We start from the raw sequence: 24,302 nt of genomic DNA on the forward strand, positions 1-24,302 counted from the left end.
CACTGTGTATGCTTGTATTCTGGCCTACCCTTAAACCAGTAGCGTAGGGGAAGCGCCAGCTTAGCGATACTATACCAGTAATAGCTCAGCCTTATACATAAGAGCTGCTGCTGCTGTATCGTCTCGCGCGAGACTCCTGACAGTGCGTAGCCTGCTTGCTGGCACGTGCAATGGCACTTCCTGCGGAGAGCTGATTCTCTGGCTTATTTTCTCGCCCATTGTTTCGCTTGTTTTCTAGCCCGTTTTTTTTGGTTGAAGTGACTGGTCTGGTGGAGATTCTCGTGGAGGGCTCCTTTTTTTAGCTTGTTCTTGAGCTTGTTTTCAGGCTCGTGTTTTTGGCTGGTTAGGCTAACGGAGATTCTGATGGTAACTAGGCGCTATCCAAATACTACAGAGATTTCTAACACCTTAGCACGGCCAATCAGCGCAGAGCTTGTTAGAGCCAAGTAGATTGCGTTTCTTTGTGCACGAAAATCCCTCCGGGACCGATTGTAATATGCAGCCAAAGCTGCAAACATTCTAGATCGCTGCAAGTAGACAATGCTTGCTAAGCCGTAATATTATGTCATGATTGTAATTGTTGAGGTGATATACCGGCAAGTTTGGTCCCGAGCATCTCTTGAGAGGTATCAGCGTGGTAGATGGTTGAGCCGAGAGGAACATGAAGATGATGTAGAGGAAGGTGGCGTGCCGTTGTGAGCAATGAGTTGCTTTTCCATTCAACGGATTGGTGCTGAATTTTTTCGATAGTAGCTCCAGACCTCTAGCTTTGCGTACGTGCCGGCATTAGCTTCCACTTTCGTAAATCGCACTTGCTCCAGATCTCTAACAATTTTTGCCATCGTCAGTTACTACTCATTAACAGTACCACTCTTTAACTCCTAAATTCATTCCAACGCTTCTCGAAATTCTTACAGAGTATTGCCCCTTTTTAGCAAACTTTTGTGTTGAACACTATTGAACCTTTGTGTCAGATTCTATTGAACCTTAATGTTATCAAACTTTCGTGAAGTGGGGTACACTTTACTACAAGCATTGAAAGAGCTGCGTAGCATTGTAGATTACACTAGGATCGTGGTACGTTATCCTCTTATCGGTACTTGATATCTGATGTCGTCAGCGCGTGAATGAACTCTCATATTAGGGAGGTTTTTTAAATAAAAAAAAGTAATCAATAGGCAGAGGAAGTACGTGAATTGCTACTTTTTTATCTTCTAGAGTACAATCTTTCTATCTAATATTTAATGAATGTCTATAAATGTATCATAATCATACTCATATTCGCGTACCACTGAGTATATGTAGAGATACATGTATGGAGATAGTGAGCTTCTGCAATTGCGTGAAAAAACCCTTGTCTAGCTAGGTGTAAGGGCTGGACATAGAGTTTATCCCTACGTGCTGAAAAACTCTAGGGACCGAGAATGACCAATATAATTGCCAGGATTCCGTACTTTGATACTTGCGATCCAATTGGTTATCCTTAGCCATTCTCGGCTTATAGGGTGTTTTGGCACGTAGGGTTGGATGCTATAAGACCAGGCACCTCTCACCCCGCTGGTAGTGTGAATCCACAGAATCCGTCTGTAGTTATTACCACCATTGCATCCAAAGAATTTAGTTTGGCATAGCTGAATCTCTTGCATCGTTTACACCCAGCGATACTATAAGCAATGTTACTTAAATCCATTAAGAACTCACTACTATGCTTGGCTTCCTCGAACATCTTCGCAGTCCTCTGGCTATCTCATGGCATTCCTATCGTTCACGCGGATCCTGTGGAGGGGTGCTGTAGCGGCTCGATCCAGCTTGATAGGAAAGATTGTGCTCTATATTCTGATTGCGTGAGTATCCTATGTTTAATTTAGCAAGATTGTGTGCTAACGCAGTTCAAAGTGTGCAGGGTTGTCTACCACCGGGCCTTGTCCAGCTGGATATTCGGATAGCGTATTAGTCACTGGACAGATTGCAGGCGGGAATGGTCGACCTGTACCTTGCAACAAGGGATAGGATACTCTCTATTGCCGTTACAAAGTTCCGGCTTAAATAGTAGTACTTCCTTCTATAAATCTTGAAAAGCAGGCTTAGGCTAGGCGACCATAATGAGGCTTCTAGAAGATTCTTAGTTCAATGGAGAGAACAACTACAATCTCAAAGCTGCTTTTCTTGTCTCGTTAGTAGTTTTATTTGGCGGAGTAGTAGTTAGGTAGGTAACTACGAGCGAATCTCTGCTGTTGTATGTTTTTGACGTTTGTCTCGTACTTTTTGCCTCGGAGCAACTGCCGAAGGGCCGATCACCATGACGTACTTGCAACAACATCGTCTGGAATTTTTATGTAACATCATAGCACGATGAGTTTTTTTGTCAGTCCGCTGCTTCCGAGTCCTGATACGTCAGGTGGATCGAACAGCTGGGGCTAGAGTGGGGACACATGTTGGCTAGTTGCGCTGTGATGATGTCTTTGATAATCGGGTACAAACCTGGTATAAACTCGTGGGCGATTCCGGCTCGAAGTCCCCCCTCATTTACATCTGCAATACACATACTTTGCAGTAATGTCTCTCAAATACAACAAGGTCCTTGTAATTGGCGCGACCTCGGGTATCGGGCGAGCGCTGGCGGAGCGGATTGTACAAGATGGCAAACAAGTGATCATCGTGGGTCGGCGACAAGACAAGCTGAACGAGTTCAAGAAGAAGCACGGTAGCGACAAGGTCGACAGTTTTGTCTTGGATATTACGAAACTGGACGAGATCCCCAAGTTTTTCAGGGACGTGATAAGCAAGCACCCAGATCTCGACTGCGTGTTCCTCAACTCCGGTATCCAGCGCGGCTTCGACTTCTCCAAGCCCGAGACAATTGATCTCGACGTGTTGGAAATGGAGTTTCGAACAAACTACATCTCTTATATGCATCTTACCACAGCCTTTATACCGTTTTTGCAGAGACAGAACAAGGAGACGTCGCTCGTGTACACGACGTCTGGATTAGCGCTCATGCCACTCCCGCGTTGTCCGAACTACTGTGCTTCCAAGGCGGCGCTGCATCACATGATTCTCGCTCTGCGACACCAGTTAGCTAACGGGCCCGGAAACATCAAGGTGATTGAGATCTTTCCGCCAGCTGTGCAGACGGAACTGCACGACGAGAAGCATCAGCCGGATATCAAGGATGGAGGGAACATTGGCATGCCGCTGAGCGAGTTTACCGACGAGGCATGGAAGGGACTGGTTGAGGGCAAGGAGCAGATTCCAGTGGGATTCACAGTCAAGGCCTTTGACGCGTTTGAGAATAAGAGACAGGAGCTGTGGAAGCAAGTGTTCCTGTCGTAGTTTGGGATTGAGTGGGCGACGGGCGCGGACGAGAGACGGGCGGGGGGCTTGGCGGGGTAGGGAGACATTCTCAAGCCACAGTTGCAGGAGACCCTGGACTTTAGTCTATACGCAGTCAATACTATGGCTTCGCGGAAGAGAAGCAATGACACGACAACTTCAATCTATAGAAATACATGCACAGTTGGTCGTACGGACGTGGCTTCTATTGCGCCGTGTTTCGTCAAGATCCGTAAATAAATATCGCGTCCCACTGCTGCCGCGTAGGCAGCACAAGTAAATTAAGCACAGCCCCAAATGCGGCGCAGACATTCCGAGCAGTGTGCCGCTAATCACCTGCAACACCCTATTCTCGTATTCAACTCCACTCTGGACTTTGGGCCACTCTTCTGTCACTCGACTTTGCATTCTCTCTCTGTGATCAGCATACACCTACTACCTCACTTATCGTGCCCCAGCTTTCAAGAAGCCTTTTATCTCTCTGCGCATTCAAAGCGACACACGGATTGCAACCAACAACTTTCAACATGGCGGACAGCTTCAAGAATGCCATGATCAACCGGGCGTTGGGCGACATCAAGAACGTGAGTCTGCGCCGACTCTGCTCCTGGCGTTGATTCTTGTTAAACCATCATAGAACCTCCAATTTCTCGTCGAATCCAACGTCCTCACCACTGCGCAACACGATGCGATTGCTGCCCAGCTGCCCGTCTCAGCCGAGAACAATAACCGCATGCTTCCCGCCGCCGTACCGACTCAGCAACTCGCGCAGATGAACATCCAGAGCCAGCCCACGCCGCCACCAGAGAAGAAGGCGGCCAACATTGGCTACTACGCCGACGCGCCTGCCAACGCGCCGCCGCCAGCCTACCCCTCTGTTCCCGCCGCCCCCGCAGGGCCCCCCGTTGTGTGCTACGCCTCAGCCATGTACCAGTACAATGCCCAGGACGCCGGCGACCTGGCCCTCATGCCCAACGACAAGATCGCCGTCACCGAGTACATGAACAACGAGTGGTGGAAGGGCCGCAACGAGCGCACAGGCATGGACGGCATCTTCCCTGCCAGCTACGTGCGCAAGGAGGAAAAGAGCGTCATGCCAGCTTACACGCCCGCTGCTCCTGCTCCCTCCAACTACGGCAACATGCCCCTCGACGTTGCCTCTAGCGCCCAGGCCCCGTCCGCCGAGCCCAGCAAGGTCGAGACGCAGGGCAAGAAGTTTGGCAAGAAGCTGGGTAACGCGGCTATCTTTGGTGCAGGTGCGACAATTGGAAGCAAAATCGTCAATGGCATCTTTTAATCGCTTACATTTCTTTACAGGTGCTACCATTGGTGGAAACATTGTTAACTCCATCTTCTAGTTTGAGAAGATGGTGTCTTGTTGTGTTTTGGGACGCGTTGAGGGGGTAATGTATGCCGGGTTCTGAACAGAGAGTTATTCATGTCCAGACGCTGGCTTTGTTCTCTGGGGCGTTTGATGGCGTTCGTTATCATGACATGTTTATCATCCATTGTCTGGTATCACTTTGGTTATGTCAGGTGCGATAAAAAAAATGCTGATTTGAGCCATGTTGAAGGAATCAGAATGAGATTATTTCTTGATGAGTCTATTCGCATGGCGTGATATTTTGGACTCGAAATATACTCATAATTTCATACTTGATAAACATCTCCCGGCTGACGCTTACTACACAAGCAGCCCCAGCAAAAGTACTTCACACCTAGTAAGTCTCCATGTCCCTAAATGATGATTACCATATCAATTAAACAATAAAATCTATCATCAATAAAACATATATACACCCAATCGTTTCATTTAAATCCCCCCCCCCCCCAATTCACACCATCCTTCACCCCTCAAACATAAATATAACACATAGGCCCCTCGGTCGTACTCATCAACTCCTGCATCTTCTTGGGCGGACTCGCCGCATATCCCAGATCAATCACCGTCTCGAGCGTGGTATTCGCACTCGGCGGCATATCCCTAAATGTACCGGTTCCCGAAATGCCACTCGCACCCAACCGCGTCTTGCGATCCAACTGCTGCCAAATCCACCACACACGATCAATCTGGGCGTGGTGCAGGTAGAACAGCGGGTCGCCGGGCGACACGAAGAAGTCGCGGCCCGGGTCGCCGCCCATGCTGTAGTGGCCGCCGCCGTGGACGCCGAGGTCAGGGGTGCCAGGCCAGCCCTGCATGGTCATTTGGAAGTTCCAGATGTCGTTGTTTTTGAGGATGAGGCTGGCGATGGAGGTTGAGTTTGCCCATTTTTTGTTGCAGTAGTCGGTGAGGTCGCGTTTGAGGCAGCGGGGGTTGTAGGAGCGGCCGTCGCCGTTGGCGATGGTGCTGCCGTTTGTGAGGTCGAGGCTGGTAGGGCCGAGGTTGACTTCTGTTGGCGGTTGTTAGTTATGTGTTTTTTCTTTCTTTCTTGAGAGAACTGTGGTTTGGGAGGGGTTTGAGAGGAACTACTTACTCATGTTCTTAAACGGACCGCTCTTGACGCAGCCGCCGCCTGTACCGGGGGGAAGACGAATCGGAGGTGGTCCTGTACCGGCGATCACGACTTCGCCTTGGTTGGGGATGGCCTCGCCGTTGCCGGACATGGAGTACTCGGAGCCGTCGAGCATGGCGGACTTTTCCAGGCCGCTCTGGGCGGTCAGGGCCCAGTTCCAGTAGGGTTGGTAGCCCTTGTAGCCGCACTCGTTGCGGAGGGCTTGCTCGTACTGCCAGGTAAAGTAGCGGTGCCAGGCGAGGAAGGTGCCCGTGTAGTGGATGAAAAGTGTCTGGTCAATGTGGTTTGCGACAAAGTCATCGAATCGGGATCGGGCGCCCGCTGCGAATGAAGCGGGTGTCTTGCCAGTCTTTGCCTGCAGACACAGGACGGCATCTGTGTAAGCCTTGCGTTCCTTCTTGGACAAATCATTCCATTCGCGGCGGATGGCAACGTTGTTGGCATTGCAAGTGCCCCGTTTAGCATTGTTGCCTTCTAGCGCAGCCCTGACCTGCTCTTCAGCGAAAGAAGCAAGCTGATCGATTTGCTGGCTGGCGACTGCAGGATCACTCGAGGCTTCAGTAGGTAGTGAGGGATCATTCTGTGGCGCTGGTAGTGCGTTTGACACCGTTCCAGCAGCAAGGAGGAGCGCTAGAGAGTTGAAACGCATCTTGTCCTACAGCTCACGGAAAATTAGGCTTAGGCAAAGAAAGACGAGGGAGTTAAAAAAGCAAAGTGATGGAAAGCAGTGCCACTAGAAAAGAAGCAGACATGTTTGTAAGGATATATAGTTAAAAGAAAGCAGTGCCTCACTCAAGGGTTACTACAGTAATTTGGGCGTCCAATGCTCAAGTGCCGGGATTGGGGGCGACAGATACCGAAAGCCACATTAACCATACTCCAATCGTATACTCGACCGCGGCTAGGCTGCGGCGTAGGACAACTTCAAAGCCCATTAGGGCTTACGTCGAGGCCATGTGGCAGTGTAAACCAATGACAGACAAGTCCCTGGGGCATAATCTTTCTTCTAGTTCGGGCAGGATGGCCTAGAAGTAAGTATTTTAAGAAGCCAGGATCCTACGTCTAAGATTATGTCAATGGGCTATCCTTACACGAGCCTGTCCACCGCGAACTACAGCATAGTCCTAGGCCTGTAGTTGGGGAAACAAGTGGCTGTTGAGATCGGATAGAAACTCCCGAGGTTCTGGACGAACAATACTAGGCCTGGCGTCGTGCAATGGCGATTCAGCTGGAACCGGCGGCCCCATCACCCCATTGCCCCCATGGTCGCGGGATCTATCAGTGGTGCTATCGTTCCCGCTGAACACATGTGTTTGCACGAGTAATGGGTGGGAAATCGATATGTTGTTCTGCCGTCTGGACAGCGGACTACGGCCTTCTTCAACTCCGCCACGCTTGCATTGACGTATCTTCGACATCTAGCCCATGTCCCTAGCTCAGCTGCTGCAAGCGTCCACGTGAAAGCTGAGATCCTTCAGCAGCATTTTCCGGGTGACTTGGCAATCTTCCTGTGCCTGCCGGATCCAAAACGGACTCGTGTCTTTTTTGCCTGCTCTTGCATTTCGTGCGGTCCAGAAAAGCGTCCTTACGAGAAGACAGATCCTTCGAGGTTTTGATTGACCAGTTTGGGCCTGGTGTCGACGGACTACAATGCATGGCGCATGGTAAAAAGGAAGCCATGTCCGCTGGCTGTTATTAGTTGGTGCATGGTTAAACCCTGCCAAGTGCCACGTCCCGTACTGCCGGCTCCCCGTCCTGCATCCTTCTCCTCTCGCACAGACGTTTTATGGCGCAACCAAGACATCTTGTCCTGCTGGATAATCTTGACTTGCATTTATGCCCAAGACCAAAGCCCTTCTATTGGCTATTGCGCACTGGTCAAGCCTTGTTGAAACCTGCGTGCCGTCTTCGCACGAGATATTCAGGCCAACCACCTCGATATTAACCGGTACTATGACAGCTAGAAACCTCTTTACCCTCCAAAGACGCCTTCTTCCTCTCTCTCTCCCGTTCCGCGAGATGCTCGCTTTTCTTTCGACATGTTGCTGCGATAGGTACCAAGCAGATATACGAACAGATTTACTGAACGTCTGGTTACCGGCATACACATGTATGTAAACACATGCTTACTGGGATTACATGCAGTATGCGGGGTACGAAATACCGTCCTGTAAGCCGCAGCACATCTATGGTCCTGCTTCACATCTAGGCTGGGTACTCTCGCTGAATATTGACCGCGTCAATACCGTAAGGTGATCCAGGATTTCTCCTGGAGGATTCTCGTACCTAGTTTCGAATACATGCATTGCCCAGTCCGAACTGCGGCCCATCACACTTCCCCTCACGTAATCTCGCTGTTTATCGATGGACTGATTGCTCGTCCTGTGGCAGATTCGGGCTGGATCGGCAGCGATGACATCCCGTACGGCTTCACCACCCACGTGGGGAGTGGCATAGTAAGCCGTAGAATGCAAATCTGTTCCAGGAACATGTCAGCCCCTCCATTTCAAACTGTTATGCGGGGCAAGACAACCAGATCGTGAACGTTTTCTTTTCTTTTTGCTACAATCCTGAACAGCATCTCTGCAGTTCATGTGATTAGTACTTGCATCCTTCCTTGATATCGTGGCAATACTATTGCAAGTGCCGATCCTTTCTGGCAGCTGGTTGATCGCAGCCTTTACCGCACTCGGACATCGCTACGAGAATCGATTGACCAGCTGCTCGCATGGACCCTGGGGGTTGATGTCGTGCATACATAGTATGTACTTGATCAAACGCATATGGATGCTCCGCCGAGCATCCGTCTCAAGCGGGCCATGCTGGATGAACACCTTCTTGTCTGCAGGACTAACCCAAATACCTTCAAGTCCGTTCCCAGATGCCCGTAAGTGGCAATTGCAATAGATGGTGACTGGTTTCCTATTAGCTGGGGCTAAGTACACCTACCGTATTAAAGCAGGCTATTACTGATAAAACGGTACCTGTTCCCTCGACCTCCGTGTGGCGGTTTTAAGGTTCTGCGAGTCCAGTCTCAGAAGACAATTCACCCCGTAGTCCTTCCCCCCCTGATCAATGGGCTGGTCGGTTTCGGCTGGCTGCAGTCGCTTCTTAGCATAGCGGCTTAGGAGTTCTTGTAACAATTAAGAACATGGCATGCGCCTGGGTGTGAGATCTCACAAGTTCCCCAATCCAGCACATACGTTTTCTTGACCATGATTCAACGCGCCGACATGGCGGCGGTACGGCCAGATGAGAATCAAGGACCTACTATCCTAGGGGCCACTTTGTCGGTTTTCATCCTGGCAGTGATAACCACAATAGCGAGACTCTATGTTCGCATTCGGATGATCCGTAATGTGGGGTGGGATGTAAGTGTTTTTAACAACACAGTGGGTCGACAGTTGCTGATGTTTCCGCCCCTTTAGGACTATACTATGATTCTATCAATGGTCTTGGTATGTTTACTTACACACCTCTCTCGTACAATCACTAATGGATGGAAAAAGTGTATTGCAGGCCAATGCGTAATCATACCGCAGGTCCACTATGGCGCAGGTCGACACATCGAATACATTGACCCCAAAGACTTTTCACAAGCAATGAAGTTGAACTTTATATCGCAACCGATATATCTCTTCGCCATCTGTTTTGTCAAGATCTCTGTGGGCTTCTTCCTCTTGAGAATTGCAGTCAGACCCTTTTTCCGGCGTCTCATCACGGGAATCATGAGTGAGTGGACATGGCCTCGCCCTAAGCACTACCTACAAATCTTTACTAACCTACACTAGTCTTCATGGGCGTCTACACATTCGGCTGCGTTCTAACCGTCTTCTTGCAATGTAGCGATGTCCGCATGATGTGGGATCTAACAGTAAAAGGCACATGCTGGACCGTAACGCAGATCAAGATCCTCGGATACCTCAACACCGTTCTCAACATGATTACCGATCTTGCCTTCTCCATCGGCATACCCGTAAGTCGTTCTCCAACCCGACCACCAACAACCAACACCCTAACACTTTACCCCACGCAGATCCCGATGCTCTGGGGCGTGCAAATGAACCGCCGCCACAAAGCCTCCCTAATCTGCATCCTAGGCCTCGGCCTCTTTGCCACCGCCGCCTCAATGGTCAAGCTCTCCTACATCGGCAACTACGGGCGCGCCGGCGACCTAATGTGGGACTCACGCAACCTCACCATCTGGACGGTCCAAGAATGCAATGTCGGCATGGTCGCTGGTAACCTACCCTGCCTCAAACCGCTCTTCCGCTCCATCCTCGTCTCCACCTACGGCAAAGGCTCCCGCAAGACATCCCAGCCAAAGTACTTCTCAGACGCGTACGCCGCGGGAACAAAGGAGCGCTCCACGAATAAAAGCTATGGACCCCTGGGCTCCCCCAGAGTGGAGGATCGCGGGTTTTTCGACGGCGGCGAGGCCCCACGTGCACAGGATGCGATGGGGAAATCGTACATGCTTACTACCATTGATGCTACGCACGCGCACCAAACAACCAGAGATACTGCCACAGCGCCGTCCGTCAATTCCTCAGGTAGAAGCTCGCCGGCTGCGCTTGGTGGTGGGGGCGATGCGAGAAGTAGCATCGAGAGCTTTGCAAGACTGAATCGCCATACTTCTGTTCATGGCCGCGGCGGCGCGCATGAGCTGGGGAATATTACCGTGACGACAGAGGTCGATGTGAGTGAATCTGTGCAGTCGCCGTTCCAGGACCCAAGGCCGGCGCAGTTTAAGGCGAAGGATATGGTGTGAGCTCTATGGAAGAAACAGATTTTTTTCACTTAAGAGAAGAGAGTTTGTATGTGTGTGTGGGTTGGTTGGTTTATGATTACGCGTAATGGTTGTTTTGATATGTTGTATCTCACTGGCGAGACAAAAGGTTCCCTCGTCACGTGCGCCTTTTCGGTGTTGTTGTTTTTTAGTTCTATACCTTTTTTGATTATTATCTCTTTTATATCATTCCTAATATATTCGCACTCGTATTCTCCATGTGGCTGGCAGACTTGTTTCTTTTTTTGCTTCTTTTCGTTATCGAGATGGTGGCGCGATAGCAGTTGCAAAGGCGCATCCAGACTGGGGGCGTCAGGGGGATCGGAGCACAAAGGCACGTTCAAGGTGGAAGCGTACAAATAGTGATTTTAAAAGAATAGTTGAATATGTGAAAAGAAAATATCTACAGTAACCGACTCAACGGAGTCGCAAAAGACATTGGTATCTGACAAAGGAAAATTTCCAAAGCGCTGTTGAGCTGCTGTGTTGGGAGGGGGTATATGGTCTATGTGATGTTCATCGCCGGTGGTCCTCATCTACGCGTCCGTTGAACCTGTCAACAACGACGTGTGCTAAATCTATCACTCTCTCTCTCTCTCTCTCTCTCTCTCTCTCTCTTGGCCCACTGGGTCCCCGAGCGTTCTAGTCTTTTGCTTCTGCTGCGGCTGGTGTGGTTGGCAACGAGCTTTGTGACACACAAGGGGGGTTGGGGGTGGTCTTGTCCTCATCTTCTCTTTTTTTCTTCGCTCCTTTGGGTGAAACTGGCTTACAAGTGTCGTAACTAAAGTCCAAGTGTTCTGTCTAATAGGTCCCGAGTAAATCATTTGGGTTGGGCACTTCGGGAGGTGGCGCAGTGGCGCCCGCGCCCGCGCTACGTCATTCGGCTTGATGCAGCTGAGACGAAGCGGATGTGCGTTTGTGGCTTTCACGGAGAAAGTCAGGTGGGTTAAAAAAAGCTCGCGGAAATTAGCGCGAGCCAAACTGCGACGACGCCCTCACTTGGCCGAGTCGTCTTCGTCAGCTGTGGATGTTGGCAAGACAATCTCGTAACCTTGGTTGTTGGCGGTGCGGTTCTGGCTGTTTGTCTCCCAGCACCAAGTCTCGCGCCACATGCTGGAAAGCTGTCGGCGGTTGCCTTGGGCGGCGATTTCTTCTTCGTCGGGCTGCTCTTGGATCACATGAATCTTGATTTCGGACTCATCGGAGGAGGAAGGCAGGCTCTCGAGAGATGCAGCAGATAGCTTGCGGAAGCGATGGACATCGGCATCCATGGGCTTGTCGAGCCAGTCATCCATCTCCTCGTCGGACATTTCGCTGCGGGAGCTCTTTGAAGAAGTCCAGGAATAGGAGCTTTGCGGGGTTTGAGGTGGCGAGGTGGATGGGGCTTGGTTGATGGTTGATTCGTAGGTAGCTTGTTTCCAGTGGACGTAGGTTTGCATGCCTTGGACAAACTCTCTGCTGGTTTTCCGGTCCATGGGGGCAAGGAACTGCTGGATGGGAAAGAAGCTTCCTTCCATTGGTGAGGTTGGGGGTGAAAGGACAGCACAGGAGACTGGTCGCTCGAGTTCGGTATGCTTGGTCACGTCGGGGAAATAGTCGCGCTCAAAGTCCGAAGTAGAAAGGAGGGACACAGTGGAGACTCGTGAACGGTCGGACGACAGCCTGAGGAGGGAAGCGGAGTCGTCGACCTTGAGAGAGCGCATGCGAGAGATGAGGTGGTCGGGGGTGTTGAGGCGCTGGAAGAAGGACTTCTTGGGCCGGAGAACATGGGGCCGCAAGTCGTCATAGGGAAGGGCAATGGTGGTGGTCATGTTGGCTTATTGCCTAGTGTGTGGAGTGGCGGAGAGTCGACGACAAGATGGTGTGCAGGTGATGGGCGGTGTTTATGTTTGTGGGAGCATATTAGGCTTGCTTTTTTGTTGTTGTGATGTTGTTTTGTGGACGGGAACGACGGGGCGTACTGGATACAAATGGGCCTGGCTGCGCGTTTCGGGACAGCTAGGGGAAACTAGCAAAAGCAAGGCGGGGCAATAGTCTTCGTCAGCCCAGCTGAGAAAAACGCTTGATCCATGCAGTCGAGGGTTGGGTTTAATCAGACTGCAAACCCCCGACGACGTGCTGATTGGCCGTGCCACGTTTCTTGGGCCGAGTCGTTCCATGGGCCATCCGGTAAGTGTTCGGGGGCCAGGGCGATGACCTCAACCTCTGCTCGGCCTCTGCCTCCGCCTCCGGGATACGGCTGCTCGCCTACCCTGCAAGTACTTACTACACATCTACCATCAGTACATATCTACGGCAAAAGCAACCACCCACTGGTGCAACCGTAGACGTGCAGACTCGACATGATGGCCCGCCCCGGTGCATCATGCAGCGCTTGTCCTGCCACATGTGTAACATGCACACGTCCTGGTTACCACTACAACTTGCTCTCTTACAAACGACGGACCCCAAAACACGACAGCCGGGATGCCTTGGAATGAAGGGGTGGAGAGCATCATTAACCGCCACGTTCCAGACCACGCTCCCCCATCCCCGATCCATGGCACGTGCCAAGTTGCCCGAGTGCGTGCAGATATGCCGTTGGACAGGCCGACAAGGTGAAGCCCGGCTGTGGGCTAGAGATTACTAGCAAATGGGTCGATCCATGAACTGCCCGTTATTGGAAACCGGTCCGAAACTCTGTCTGGCCATTAGCAAATTCTGCGTCTGGCAATCAAAACACCTGTGACTTTTTTCTCCATTCACTTTTGCCCTGGATGAACGTCGTCTGTGCGTCCACGTTTCGTGAGAATTACGCAGCGCTCCACAGTCCTGTACAGTATTTTCACCCTGTGCATCCATTCTCTGGTCTAGCCCCGATGCAGATCACCCCCCCCCCCCCTTTCCGCTCTAACAAAAATAATTTTGTCAAACTATACGTACTTACGTATATACGCAGACGCTGGTGACGCAGTGTCTCAGCCCCCATTACTTCGTGTTGTAGGATGAAGCTGGCGCAATCCAGCCGCCCAAATCTTCCAAGTCGTACTACTGATCTACCGGCATCGTCTTGGTTGTGATGACCCGCGTACGGCCTGATCACCAACCATAGTAGATCGGCGCAAGGCAGCTTCCCACACGGGCTAGACTACGTCTCGGTTCATGCCCAAAGCCAATACGCATCTCCTTGCACCCGACGCTGCGGCATTTCGTCGTTGTTTTTTGCTTGCGCAGAGTCAAGTGGCTTGTACGCACCAGCTGGCAGTGACAAGCCTCGCTGTGCGCCCCTTACCAAGACCATGGCCATGTCGCACCTCTCATCAAATCCTCAACTGCAACCAACTTAGGCCTGAGACGTACGCAGATTGGCCGTCAACCTGTCCGGCAGGCGCACGCGAATCTCGGGATACTTGTCGCGAGGACCGTTGCTACACTCGCTCGTCTTAACGAGCGCGGCACCGGCTACTTACGCTAATCTACAGGGAAGCCATGTCCGCTACCGCGTACCCGGACATACCAGGTCGTATGCCTGACTAGCTGTCGGAAATTCGATGACGACACATGCACCCTCCGGGGATTTGGAGTACGCTTCATTTTGGGAACATGCCGTTAGCCATACTTTTTTCGAAGCTTTTGCGAACAAGTCCCTTTTCTCCTAGTCGTCACCGAACACGATTGTTTTTTCTGGCTCACACCAGCCTCGCCCTTGGAACTGATAATGGCGTTGCACACGGCGCTGCACCATAGTTGCCCAACAATATTAGTCGGGCCGTGTCACGAGCACTTGTGTCCTGTTGTTTCATGCCAGGCCAAAGAGAAGCATAGTGAAGTTTGGCTCCAAATATCGAATTTCCACGTCAAGACAGCTGGGCCAAACTTTACTCGGCCATCTATTGGTCAACACTGCCTGTGCCCTGAAATTTGCTTCACTTGCGCAAACTTCTCTCCTGTCAGCGGGCTGCTAGGGTACAGTTCAACAGGCCGTGGCATCGATAGAGTGTTTTCCGCTTACCAAAGCACTCGACGCCCATACAGACTGCACACAATCTCTTTGTTGAGACGCACATTCTGTGCAGGGTTCGGGGGGCACGGATTTTCGTCAGCACATCTCGGGTACCTGACGCCAAGGCGGGAGGGTGAATGCTCGTTCCGACGTCTTTAATCAGAAAGTCGCATCTCCTGGGTGAGCAACACTCGAATGCACATATGTACAAAACGACCAGGGGCATCTCAGAAACTCACTCTCAAAATTAGTGTCACTTTGACAGAAAGCTAAACCATACAAACTCGCCTTTCTGACTACTCACTTCGTAGGCGCAGGGCCCCGTCACACATCCATACATGGCCGCAGGTAACGCGTTCGGTCTGAGTACACAAGCAGCAGGGATATTGCCAGACACAGCACATGTCGCTGCCCCAGCTTTTCGACTTTGAAGTCCGGACGACGCGGATGAAGGCGTTGCGTAGGAAACGGGGCTTCGCACAGCTTCGCGCAGCTAGGCACAGCCCACGCAGCTAGTCAGCGCCATTAACACATGGTCTCTCTCTGTCCAACGTCCCTCGCTGACAAGCAAGGAACGCCCTACATAACTACATGATGACCCTAACTCGCCCATATACCCTGAATAAGTAACCGGTAGTACTCACGGCGCAACACCCCCCCTTTTCTTTCTAGAACGCCTTACATACGTAAGTACAAGTGTACACTGCACATACCTACTTGGCCATGACAGCCAAGGGTTGTTCTAGCCACTTACATCTCAGTCAGCAAGTTGCACTACTTTCTCACCTTTCTTGATCATATTCGTATGCGATAATTATGAGGATATTACCAACAAAATAGGCCCAGGCACACATCCGACTTTTGCCGCTTCGCGCTGTGGGGTTCCGCTTGTTGCACGGCACATTAGAATAGTATCATGAGCATCGATTTCTTAAACGATTCATACTAGTAGCTACAGATACGACAGGTACACTACGTTTGTGTGAATTATTTGAGCGCATAGCCGCCGCTAGCGGGTTGCGCGACGTGGGACTGAGCATGTAAGAGTGCGGGACGAGTAACGTCTAATTTAATAATAGGGTACGTACGCGAGGGGGTTTGTACGGTAGGGGTTTGGTAAAGACATTATTCCTTTTTTTCGACATAGCAAATCTTTGCTAGACTATGCTTCTCTGGTACACAACTGCGCACTGATAGGTAGATCCATAGCGATATGTCTCTATATTTACCGCGTAACTTTCGTGTCTAGTGAATCACGTCGCATATCTCTATAGTATCTTGAGGTGCAGTCAACTTTATGGCTGGATACCTTTTTTTCTTCCTTTTCGCATAAGCTTTGACATATTGTTTTGGTATATCACTTTGCATCGTCTTGGAAAACGCTGGTGCGGAAGTTCACAGCGAGGAACTATCTGTAGGTATGCGCATTACTACGTACTTGGCTTATGGGATACATATGAGGTAGATTTAGTGCTACGTCTGTCGAAACTCCTTGACAACAGCTTCAGATATACTTCTAACCATGTTAAATATAGGGCAGAAAACCCTATGTATACACTGATCAACAGTTTCACTGTGCACGTCTTCGAAGTCACATTTGCTTTACTGCTACTAGGTTCCAGTAGTCTCTCCAGGAAGGCAATAATCTTGCACATCAAAAATGGCATTGCGCAACCAAGTAGCTACGTGGTCTAGACCGTATTACATATGGTCGTAAATTTTGACCAAGTACGGTCCTCGGCGATCCATCTTGTTAGTCAAAAGACTATGGGCATCTGCTCTACATCATCTTGCATTCTCAACATTTTCCTACATTGTCAAGCCCGCTAACAAGATTTTGGGTTGATAAATTATAAATAGCATAGTCAAGAGGCTACAAAGTGCAAAAAAGCAAAAAATAACGTTAAGAGGGATCACGATGATACATGACAGTGTAAGAATAGACTGTCACAATCGATCCCCCCACACCACAACCGCATCTTTAACCTTGGCAACTCCTATCCAAACCCTCAACCTCCCCTCTCGCAGAACATTCGCATTAATCACATGCCAAGTCCCCTTTCTCTCACCCCTACTCCCGCACAGCCCCCTTTTCCCATCCTCTCCTCACTTTCCGCGACACGGCACCCCAACGGCACAAAAAAACCACCCACCTACTACATACCTACGTACATGGCTTGTAAGTACCTACCCAACCTCCCCGCCCCACAAGCAACTATCCCGAACCTACACACGCACAACCCGGGGGGTAACGGAACCCAACCCACGCGTTCCCCCCTTCCCCTTCCCCGAACACGAACGGTCCTCGAAACCGTTCAGCGACGTGGGGCGGGTCGCGTAAACCAACAAAAAAAAAGCCACAATACTACATGTCGGTAACAACGCACCGCAACCGCCTGCGCATGCGCCTGCGTGATCGCGAGTGTGCGCGAGTTGTTCGCTCAAGAAAGAGCGGCCCATGATTACGGCCGAATCCGTCACATACGGCTTTTAGCAACTTGCACACGACGCAAAACCTGCCACGTTATCTTTTGTCGTGATGTTGAAACAGGAAAAACAGGTGATGCGATTATTATCACTACATTATATGGGCAAGGAGTTTGTATTGTTTTGTTTCGAAGTTTCTCACTATTTTGGGGGGGGTGAAGGGGGGAGGAGGCCAAGCCGGGGGGAAAATAAGATCGGCAGTTTATGGGGGAGTCGGGGCAGAGGTAGGTTATCACGTGGTGCTGTTCTTCTTCTTCTTGTCTTGTTACAGAGTTGTTTGCGAGGTTTGCGAAACGATGGTTTAGAGGACAGGGTTTGTTGGGTGAGGCTTGTTTAGCGAGGGATGGGAGGGAAGGAGAGAGAGTCGTGGGCAAGGGCATGAGTCGTAGCCGAGGTTCGGGGTTGCGAGTCAACGTGAACGGGCATACTATAGTGGCCGTTCGGGGGCGAGTTGGAGACGTGATTGTGCAATCCGCGTGTTACTCCATGGAGGGATATTCCATGCGCGGAGTTTCTTATGTGGAGTTGGGTAGGTGCAAACAGAAAGTTCAACCCGCTGTGGGTTTTGCGATGCAGAATTCTGCAGCGATGCCTTGCGGTGGAGTTTGTTTGAATATTTTTCGTCATTTAGTGTTTGAGTTCATGAACGGAATGACGAATTTGGATAGTGAGAACGGCATCTTGCGTGTTGGGGTCCACATACTTTTGCTCAGAGTTTTTTTGCTGCGACTGCAGCATGTGATGAAGGATGTTGGAGTCGCCCCACAGCCCAGGTCCACGATGCCCACTGTGATCGAGCTCATGCAAGAATTCCGGTGTGACACGTGACAAATGGGTACTTTGAGACTACTATTTTTGTTTACCTAGGTTGGTAAGAGCACCGAGGTAGGATGTGGTTCCTTTGGCGTAAGGTCTCGTGACTTAGCAGACTGTGAAGGGCGTCTTATGGTTTTCGAAAAGCGACGGTGTGATTTCCTGTTGTTCGTTTCTTCGGACGGAAGCAAAGTGAAAAGGCTACTTTACTCTCACAACCATCTGTATGCGCATGCTGACAATGTCGCAATACTAATAGTGCCGAGTTCGCACATCCCATGTCCGCGTGCAGATGATCATTTATGGTATGCTTTCTCTTGAACTTAATATCGTGGGTTCGAACATTACTTGTCGTATTTTTCTGTTTTTCCAAACTTAATCCTCTTTGAATCTGTCGTCGCATCTTCTGGTGCTGATGCGACAAGATCTTACTCCACCGCAATCCTTCAGTCTCGTGTTGTGTGTGGAGTCGTTGAGGCGCGTAAAGAGACTATTGCATACGAGGCGCAAACTGCATAACACTGCTGCAATGATCTCCCACACTGGTAATCTCCCTTAGCAAACCTGTAATCTCTTGCTACTCTTGCCGCAACTATGAAATGGGCTCACTTTCAATATCCTCTTCTAATTTTATTCATCGTTTTCTTTTTTCTTCTTTACTGCGATGCGTTCGACCCTGCCTTATACAACAAGTCTTGATTCGATGCATTGACTACAACATGGGAGTCATTGCCCAGCGTCGTCAAGAATCTGATATAGTGCACCCTCCTAAGTAGTACTGCGCAGGTTAATAAGAAAAAAAAACACCGAGAATATGCATTTTAGAATCAGCACCATCAATCCATGAACCCAGTTGTCTCATCCATTATGGCGGCAAAGCTCTTAGTCTCACGATGCTTCCCACTAGTAATTGGAGGGAACTGAGACATTTTGGCTCGAAACTCATCAGATCGCTTGATCGCTGGCGCAAGATTTCTATGGCCTTGTTAGCTTAAACGTCGTCTTTAAGAAAGCTCAGCGTACGTGACGTCGCCGCGAATGAGGTAATTGTTTCGGTCCATGGCGACAGCGAGCTCTTCTTGGTGGTTATCAAGTAGACCAGTGTTGGGTACGACTATAAGTGGGATTTGATACCGGAGGGCTTCGAGAATTGAACCAGAGCCTAGGAGAATTAGTCTATGACTGTGTCTACTTGACATATGCACTCAGTACCAGCATGTGATATGACCAAGCCTTTGGACCTCTGAACAAGCTGAAGCTGTGTTTGGAGTCCGTCTGGGCTGAAATCGATGCCATCTACGATCAAGTCTCGCTGTTCTTGGCTGCTTTGCAAGTGGGCGCGAGCATCGTTGGAGCATTTTGTATAAATTTCCTTAGCTGATCCATATTGAACCAGTAAATGTGTGAATCCACCTTGTCGTAAAGCATCCAAGGTTGAGGGACTTAGTACAGATTCAATCAGAGCAGTGAAGGGAGCAGTGGCTCCAGTAGTGACGAAGCAGAGTTTCGAGTCAGGTGTCCATTTCCAGCTGTCGGCCATGGTGACGATTATGTAGCTTTAGATTACTGGTATCAGGCTTCTCTGGTCCAAGTATTATCCAAAATACAGACCACCGATGCGTTAGAGTCAATGATTAAAACATGCGGGGGCACAGTAACCATGAAAGCGGAGGTCGGGCTGTCTTCGCTTCAATTGGTCCGGCGCGCGGTGGCACTTTACTTCCACTACTGCCAAGCAATCCCGCATCGCGAAAAGTCGACGACGGCATTACCACCGACCCGCACCCAATGGCGTCGACAACACGAAGGCTGCTTTTGCAGTCAAGGCAATGCCCATCGCGGATACGACCTCGAGCAGCACCAAAGCACACGACCACACAATGGCAGCGCCCGCTGTCCACAACACCTCGACGATATGCCAATGAGCCCACTAAAGAGGGCTCTGCCACTTCGGCAAACGCAAAGCCGCCGACGGAAACTCTTAATGAACTCAGCCCGGAATTGAACTTTTCGAATACTACTTCCACGAAAGATTTCAAGGAAATGTCCCAGGCCGAGCGTGACACAGCCATGTTAGACAATCTCCGGGCTTCACTCGCAGAAATCGATCCAAGCGTTGTCGCCGACGCTCTTCGCAAAGGAAAACGTGGACTACCTCAGACGCAAGACTTTGGCTTGGAAACAGATGAGGACTTTGACATTGAAGAGGATGACAAGAGGAAAGCGTCAATGGGATTCTGGGCCGAAGGAGAAGAAAGCATGGGTCCGGACGAGGATTACTACGGCGATGACCTGACGAGCCACGGCCACGGCGAATTGCAGCAGCACAGGGAACTGAGGGAGTACGCTCGGTTAATAGCTTGGGAGCTCCCACTTCTAAGTCGTACGTCACTTCTACTCCTAAACCCACACTTCATACTAATCAAACACACCCAGATCTCGCCCAACCCTTCACCCCACCAGCCTCAGCAACCCCCTTCCGCTTCCGCTACACTTCTTACCTCGGCGAATCACATCCCGCTGCCAACAAAGTCGTCGTCGAATTCTCCCCCTCAGACCTCACCCAATCGCACTCTCTAACCGCCCCGCAAATCTCCAAGCTCATCAAGCTAGCCGGCCCCCGCTATAACCCCTCCACAAACATCATCAAGCTCTCCTGCGAAAAGTTCGACACGCAGCCGCAAAACAAGCGTTTCCTCGGTGAAACCATCTCTTCCTTGATCGCTGAAGCGAAAGACTCCAAGGACATGTTCGACGATGTGCCATTTGACTTTCGCCATCACACGCCTAAGAAGAGGCATGAATTCCCCAAGGAATGGATTCTGACGGAGGAGCGGAAAAAGTATCTCGAGGAGAAGAGACGCCAAGTTGCGTATTTGGAGGATCAGCGTGCGGGCAATGGGGAGCTGGTGGATGGAAAGAGGATTGTCGATACGAGTTTGCCGTTTACGGAGGGAGTCGCGGAACCCGTGATGGTCGGGGTGGCGAGGAAGCAGGTGAGGTAGTTCAATGTGAAGATGATGGACTCGGGGAAGCAGTATACACAATACTACCATGTACTACATCTTGTAAGGGCAAAAACGATTGCAATTGACAAAACTTATTCATTCTCACGTGTATTATTTCCCTCCTCCTTATTTCACACACTACGTACGAGGCGCTGTGGCGCACTTGTGTACACACGATGACGCCTAGAGGCAATCGTGATAGCAAAATGCGACTTAGATTCGTGTATTTTCGACCCAATCCAGTGGACGGACAGAGAATGGTCATGATTACAAAGGTATGTTTGGACCATGTATTTGGAACTTCCTCTCAATGATAGAGAAGAAGATGGAAAAAGCTCGTATGGACCGGAAATGTGGTACAGGGTGATCTCTCTCTTGCATAAGCAACGAGCAAAAAACGGGAACAGAAAAAAAAGAAGAAACGAAGAAACCAATGGGTATATCTAAACCCTGCAACACCTCGAGTGGAAGACTCAGAAAAAAACGCCAATAACGCCCCCATCCCGTTGTTCCCCAATGGCTCTGTACTTGTACACGGATTTTGGAAAGAAAAAAAAAGGATATGTGGTTACTGTCCTCGAGACAAGGTAGTGCAATGGCTCGCTTTACTGGAAACAGCCGGTGGTCGATTCAACTTGGCGCAGAGTAGTAACGCTCAATTTCCAATATATAGCGTTAATAGCTGGCTCAGCTAACTGGTCCAGTGCTTGGGCGCGTCTTCTTCCTGCCCTTAGGCGCCGGCGTGTCGCCTTCTTCGCGCTTGCGTTTGGTGGGTCGACTGCTCCCGCCCTTGGGCCGGTATGCAGTGTCGTCGTCTCCGCCGCCAGTCTTCCGCCGCCCCTTTGCAGTCTCTGGCGCGGCTGAGTCTTCGTCATCGTGGTGGTCGCGTGGGCCTGGGGTACCTATGGCGGACTCTCGTTTGGCCTTTGCGCTCGCCTTTGTTGCCTTTGGGGCTGCCGATTTCTCTGAGAGATTCTCGTGGTGTGCGCCGTCCTTGTCCTGCAGGAAGACCTGGGGTTGGTGCTTGCGCAGCCAGTTGTAGACGCTGTCGGGATTGCGAACAGTAAGATCCTTTTCGCTGAGAGGCGGCTGGGCTGAGGCGAGGCGGATGGGCCGGCCGTGCTGCAGGGACTGGTCGAAGCCGGGCTGCTCGAGAAGTTGATCCGTAGCCAGCAGGTACTCGTCTTCGTGGGTGGGCGACATGTAGCCGGGAGCATGCTCGCTGAGGTCGATGCCGGGGACTGGGTGTTCGGCAAAGTCCTGGCGTGTGGTGTGAGGGACTTTATGCTCGAGGCTGGCGAGCGACTTGAGCGTGTGGTGTATCGACTGCGACGAGTGCAGTTGATCGGCGCGCGTGGCATACTGCTCGGGCGTGATGATTCCGCGGGCGAGGTCATCTCTCAGGGCCTGCAGCTGCTGCTTGATGACTTGAGGACCGGGGCCCGATTCGAGTGAAGGCACGGCGGTGTCTGCGGGGGACAGGCTGCGCAGGTCAAAGCGCAGGCGGGAATTGACGCGCGTCTGGTCGTTGAGCTCGAGGAGGATATCCAGCAACTGGTCGTTGTTTTCTTGGAGGCGGCGCGCCGTACCCATGGCCTTCCACTCGTGTTTGATGAGGTTGTCGCTCTCCGTCATAGCCTCGTCGAACTTGATGCGCATCTTGCGATACTTGCGTCTTTGAGAGGATGGTTAGCTAATGGGTCCTCGATATGTGATGGCGCGTCCTTTACCTCCACGATCGCTTGACGGGCCTGTGTGTAGCATCGGCGGCGTCGGTTTGATGTTGCTCCTGCACGGAATTGGTGGCGGTGGTGGTCGTGGTAGCAGCGGTAGCAGTGGCAGTGGTGTCATTGGCGTCGCTGGCCGCAGCGGGTGGATGGGAAGCCATGGTGGGCGGCGGGTTGGAGATGGCGGGAGGTGAAGGAGAGGCAGGAGATGGACGGTGCTGGGCGAGGGCTGGTGGGCGACGAGGGCGCGTGTGTTCTAGAGGGCCATGGTTGCGCGCGGTGCACGGCCTCGGTGGTTGTGAGCAACACACGGCCTCTGGGAGCATCAGGTGGATCTGGCTCCTCCTTTACTACTGCCACTGCTACTGCTACTGCTACTGCTGGTCACGGAAAAGCATCATTCACCCTCGCTGCCGCCATTGCCCTCCATCACCACTCCTCTCTCCATCTCGCCACCTGCTCTCCCTGCGTCTGATCAGCCTCGCCCTGCAAGCTCGGACAAAGACCGGGAGGGTGTTGCATTGCCAGAAGACCCTGAACGTCCCACCTGCCGCTTTGCTCCTTCTGGACCATTTCCGCCAGGTCACTACAACTGCGACCACAACTACAACAACCGCTATCCCGACTGCTACTGGTGCGGGTGCTTGTACTGCTACTGCTGTCACTACTCCTATTCCCCCTTCTCCTTCTTCTAGTCCTGTTGTCAAGTCGACCCTTATATCTTCACTGAGGCACCGGGCCTCTGATCCGCTTTACCATCCATTATCCACCACCCCTTCACCCCCCTCGCCCGCCCGCCCGCTACCGCTACCGCTACTACTTCATACATACATCAATACCGCCAAACTGTCGTCCATACTCCTCAACCCCACATCTCGTCTCAAGTTCGCTGGCGATCCCCGGCCCCGCCAATCGCCCTCGACGTCTGCCTACTCCAACATGTCGCTGCAACCCTCAAACTCAAAGGATGCGCGCCGCCGACGTAGCAGTAGTCTTGTCTACAAGGAACCCCCGGAGTCGCTTGAGCAGCTGAGCGACCAGTCGGCACTGCCCAATCTCAACGTCGAATGGGTCAATGCAAAGGGTGAGCCATCACAGCCATGCACAATGCGACCTCTTGGCTGACTCTCGCAGGTGCATGGGCTATCCACTTTGTCCTCATCTTCTTCGGCAAGATCTTGTTTGATATCATCCCAGGCATGTCCCAGGAAGCATCCTGGACCCTCGTCAATCTCTCGTACGTGGCCGGCTCCTACCTCATGTTCCACTATGTCCGCGGTGTCCCCTTTGACTTCAACTCGGGTGCCTATGACAACCTCAACATGTGGGAGCAGATCGACAACGGTGACCAGTATACCCCGGCCAAGAAGTTCCTTCTCAGTGTCCCCATTGTGTTGTTCCTTGTCAGCACCCACTATACCAATTACGGCTTGACATATTTCCTTATCAACTGCTTTGCCACCATAGCAGTAGTTATCCCCAAGCTGCCTTCGGTATGTTTGCCCACTACACACGCAAACAATAGTCCACTAACTCGTCAACAGCTCCACAGGATACGATTCGCTTTCTTCAACAACCCTCCCGACGACGCCTAGTCGACCCCTTTCTTTTCATATCTGCATAGGTTGCATCGGTTGCATAGGTTGTAAT

At 51.2% G+C, this 24,302-nt stretch overlaps 12 protein-coding genes across 12 annotated transcripts; 7 read left to right on the forward strand and 5 right to left on the reverse strand.

The window, feature by feature from the left end:
• Window positions 1-2,526: 2,526 nt before the first annotated feature.
• Window positions 2,527-3,547, forward strand: COCSADRAFT_33038 (uncharacterized protein). The gene has a single exon (XM_007697250.1). It carries the CDS (start codon window positions 2,557-2,559, stop codon window positions 3,331-3,333), a length of 777 nt encoding a protein of 258 aa, XP_007695440.1. The 5' UTR covers window positions 2,527-2,556; the 3' UTR covers window positions 3,334-3,547.
• Window positions 3,548-3,860: 313 nt separating this feature from the next.
• COCSADRAFT_79243 (uncharacterized protein) lies at window positions 3,861-4,630 on the forward strand (the record flags this gene model as incomplete). Its single annotated transcript, XM_007697585.1, has 2 exons — window positions 3,861-3,917; window positions 3,971-4,630. The coding sequence occupies 2 exons, from the start codon at window positions 3,861-3,863 to the stop codon at window positions 4,628-4,630; spliced, it is 717 nt and encodes a 238-aa protein (XP_007695775.1).
• A 529-nt stretch (window positions 4,631-5,159) lies between these two features.
• Window positions 5,160-6,599, reverse strand: COCSADRAFT_196077 (uncharacterized protein). The gene is made up of 2 exons (XM_007697586.1): window positions 5,808-6,599; window positions 5,160-5,723 (listed from the first exon to the last, which is right to left on the reverse strand). The coding sequence occupies exons 1-2, from the start codon at window positions 6,493-6,495 to the stop codon at window positions 5,188-5,190; spliced, it is 1,224 nt and encodes a 407-aa protein (XP_007695776.1). The 5' UTR covers window positions 6,496-6,599; the 3' UTR covers window positions 5,160-5,187.
• Window positions 6,600-9,079: 2,480 nt separating this feature from the next.
• On the forward strand, window positions 9,080-10,861 carry COCSADRAFT_133368 (uncharacterized protein; the record flags this gene model as incomplete). The annotated part of the gene is made up of 5 exons (XM_007697587.1): window positions 9,080-9,217; window positions 9,275-9,304; window positions 9,356-9,578; window positions 9,638-9,822; window positions 9,883-10,861. 5 exons carry the CDS (start codon window positions 9,080-9,082, stop codon window positions 10,615-10,617), a joined length of 1,311 nt encoding a protein of 436 aa, XP_007695777.1. The 3' UTR covers window positions 10,618-10,861.
• Window positions 10,862-11,453: 592 nt separating this feature from the next.
• On the reverse strand, window positions 11,454-12,589 carry COCSADRAFT_268503 (uncharacterized protein). The gene has a single exon (XM_007697588.1). It carries the CDS (start codon window positions 12,444-12,446, stop codon window positions 11,631-11,633), a length of 816 nt encoding a protein of 271 aa, XP_007695778.1. The 5' UTR covers window positions 12,447-12,589; the 3' UTR covers window positions 11,454-11,630.
• Window positions 12,590-14,475: 1,886 nt separating this feature from the next.
• On the reverse strand, window positions 14,476-14,897 carry COCSADRAFT_268515 (uncharacterized protein). The gene has a single exon (XM_007697589.1). The coding sequence runs from the start codon at window positions 14,841-14,843 to the stop codon at window positions 14,565-14,567; it is 279 nt and encodes a 92-aa protein (XP_007695779.1). The 5' UTR covers window positions 14,844-14,897; the 3' UTR covers window positions 14,476-14,564.
• A 1,516-nt stretch (window positions 14,898-16,413) lies between these two features.
• COCSADRAFT_268534 (uncharacterized protein) lies at window positions 16,414-17,220 on the forward strand. Its single transcript, XM_007697590.1, has one exon. It carries the CDS (start codon window positions 16,536-16,538, stop codon window positions 16,956-16,958), a length of 423 nt encoding a protein of 140 aa, XP_007695780.1. The 5' UTR covers window positions 16,414-16,535; the 3' UTR covers window positions 16,959-17,220.
• On the forward strand, window positions 17,221-17,989 carry COCSADRAFT_268533 (uncharacterized protein). The gene has a single exon (XM_007697591.1). It carries the CDS (start codon window positions 17,483-17,485, stop codon window positions 17,930-17,932), a length of 450 nt encoding a protein of 149 aa, XP_007695781.1. The 5' UTR covers window positions 17,221-17,482; the 3' UTR covers window positions 17,933-17,989.
• Window positions 17,990-18,753: 764 nt separating this feature from the next.
• On the reverse strand, window positions 18,754-19,457 carry COCSADRAFT_22558 (glycosyltransferase family 1 protein; the record flags this gene model as incomplete). Its single annotated transcript, XM_007697171.1, has 3 exons — window positions 18,754-18,892; window positions 18,941-19,079; window positions 19,130-19,457. 3 exons carry the CDS (start codon window positions 19,455-19,457, stop codon window positions 18,754-18,756), a joined length of 606 nt encoding a protein of 201 aa, XP_007695361.1.
• A 194-nt stretch (window positions 19,458-19,651) lies between these two features.
• On the forward strand, window positions 19,652-21,031 carry COCSADRAFT_196083 (uncharacterized protein). The gene is made up of 2 exons (XM_007697592.1): window positions 19,652-20,300; window positions 20,354-21,031. Exons 1-2 carry the CDS (start codon window positions 19,706-19,708, stop codon window positions 20,920-20,922), a joined length of 1,164 nt encoding a protein of 387 aa, XP_007695782.1. The 5' UTR covers window positions 19,652-19,705; the 3' UTR covers window positions 20,923-21,031.
• Window positions 21,032-21,612: 581 nt separating this feature from the next.
• On the reverse strand, window positions 21,613-22,813 carry COCSADRAFT_167349 (uncharacterized protein; the record flags this gene model as incomplete). The annotated part of the gene is made up of 2 exons (XM_007697593.1): window positions 21,613-22,600; window positions 22,656-22,813. The coding sequence occupies 2 exons, from the start codon at window positions 22,811-22,813 to the stop codon at window positions 21,613-21,615; spliced, it is 1,146 nt and encodes a 381-aa protein (XP_007695783.1).
• A 778-nt stretch (window positions 22,814-23,591) lies between these two features.
• COCSADRAFT_81405 (uncharacterized protein) lies at window positions 23,592-24,247 on the forward strand (the record flags this gene model as incomplete). Its single annotated transcript, XM_007697594.1, has 3 exons — window positions 23,592-23,736; window positions 23,787-24,145; window positions 24,197-24,247. 3 exons carry the CDS (start codon window positions 23,592-23,594, stop codon window positions 24,245-24,247), a joined length of 555 nt encoding a protein of 184 aa, XP_007695784.1.
• Between the last annotated feature and the right edge of the window lie 55 nt (window positions 24,248-24,302).

The sequence above is a fragment of the Bipolaris sorokiniana genome (genome assembly GCF_000338995.1).
Source record: "Bipolaris sorokiniana ND90Pr unplaced genomic scaffold COCSAscaffold_2, whole genome shotgun sequence".
Classification (NCBI taxonomy): Eukaryota; Fungi; Ascomycota; class Dothideomycetes; order Pleosporales; family Pleosporaceae; genus Bipolaris; species Bipolaris sorokiniana.

Bases quoted from the DNA above. Each gene is read 5' to 3' on its own strand.
- COCSADRAFT_268503 (XM_007697588.1), bottom strand. From the start codon at position 12,446: ATGACCACCACCATTGCCCTTCCCTATGACGACTTGCGGCCCCATGTT.
- COCSADRAFT_268515 (XM_007697589.1), bottom strand. From the start codon at position 14,843: ATGCCCCTGGTCGTTTTGTACATATGTGCATTCGAGTGTTGCTCACCC.
- COCSADRAFT_268534 (XM_007697590.1), top strand. From the start codon at position 16,536: ATGATACATGACAGTGTAAGAATAGACTGTCACAATCGATCCCCCCAC.
- COCSADRAFT_268533 (XM_007697591.1), top strand. From the start codon at position 17,483: ATGAGTCGTAGCCGAGGTTCGGGGTTGCGAGTCAACGTGAACGGGCAT.
- COCSADRAFT_33038 (XM_007697250.1), top strand. From the start codon at position 2,557: ATGTCTCTCAAATACAACAAGGTCCTTGTAATTGGCGCGACCTCGGGT.
- COCSADRAFT_196083 (XM_007697592.1), top strand. From the start codon at position 19,706: ATGGCGTCGACAACACGAAGGCTGCTTTTGCAGTCAAGGCAATGCCCA. The intron at 20,301-20,353 runs GTACGTCACTTC...AAACACACCCAG, and splicing joins GGAGCTCCCACTTCTAAGTC to ATCTCGCCCAACCCTTCACC.
- COCSADRAFT_196077 (XM_007697586.1), bottom strand. From the start codon at position 6,495: ATGCGTTTCAACTCTCTAGCGCTCCTCCTTGCTGCTGGAACGGTGTCA. The intron at 5,724-5,807 runs GTAAGTAGTTCC...AACCGCCAACAG, and splicing joins CGGTCCGTTTAAGAACATGA to AAGTCAACCTCGGCCCTACC.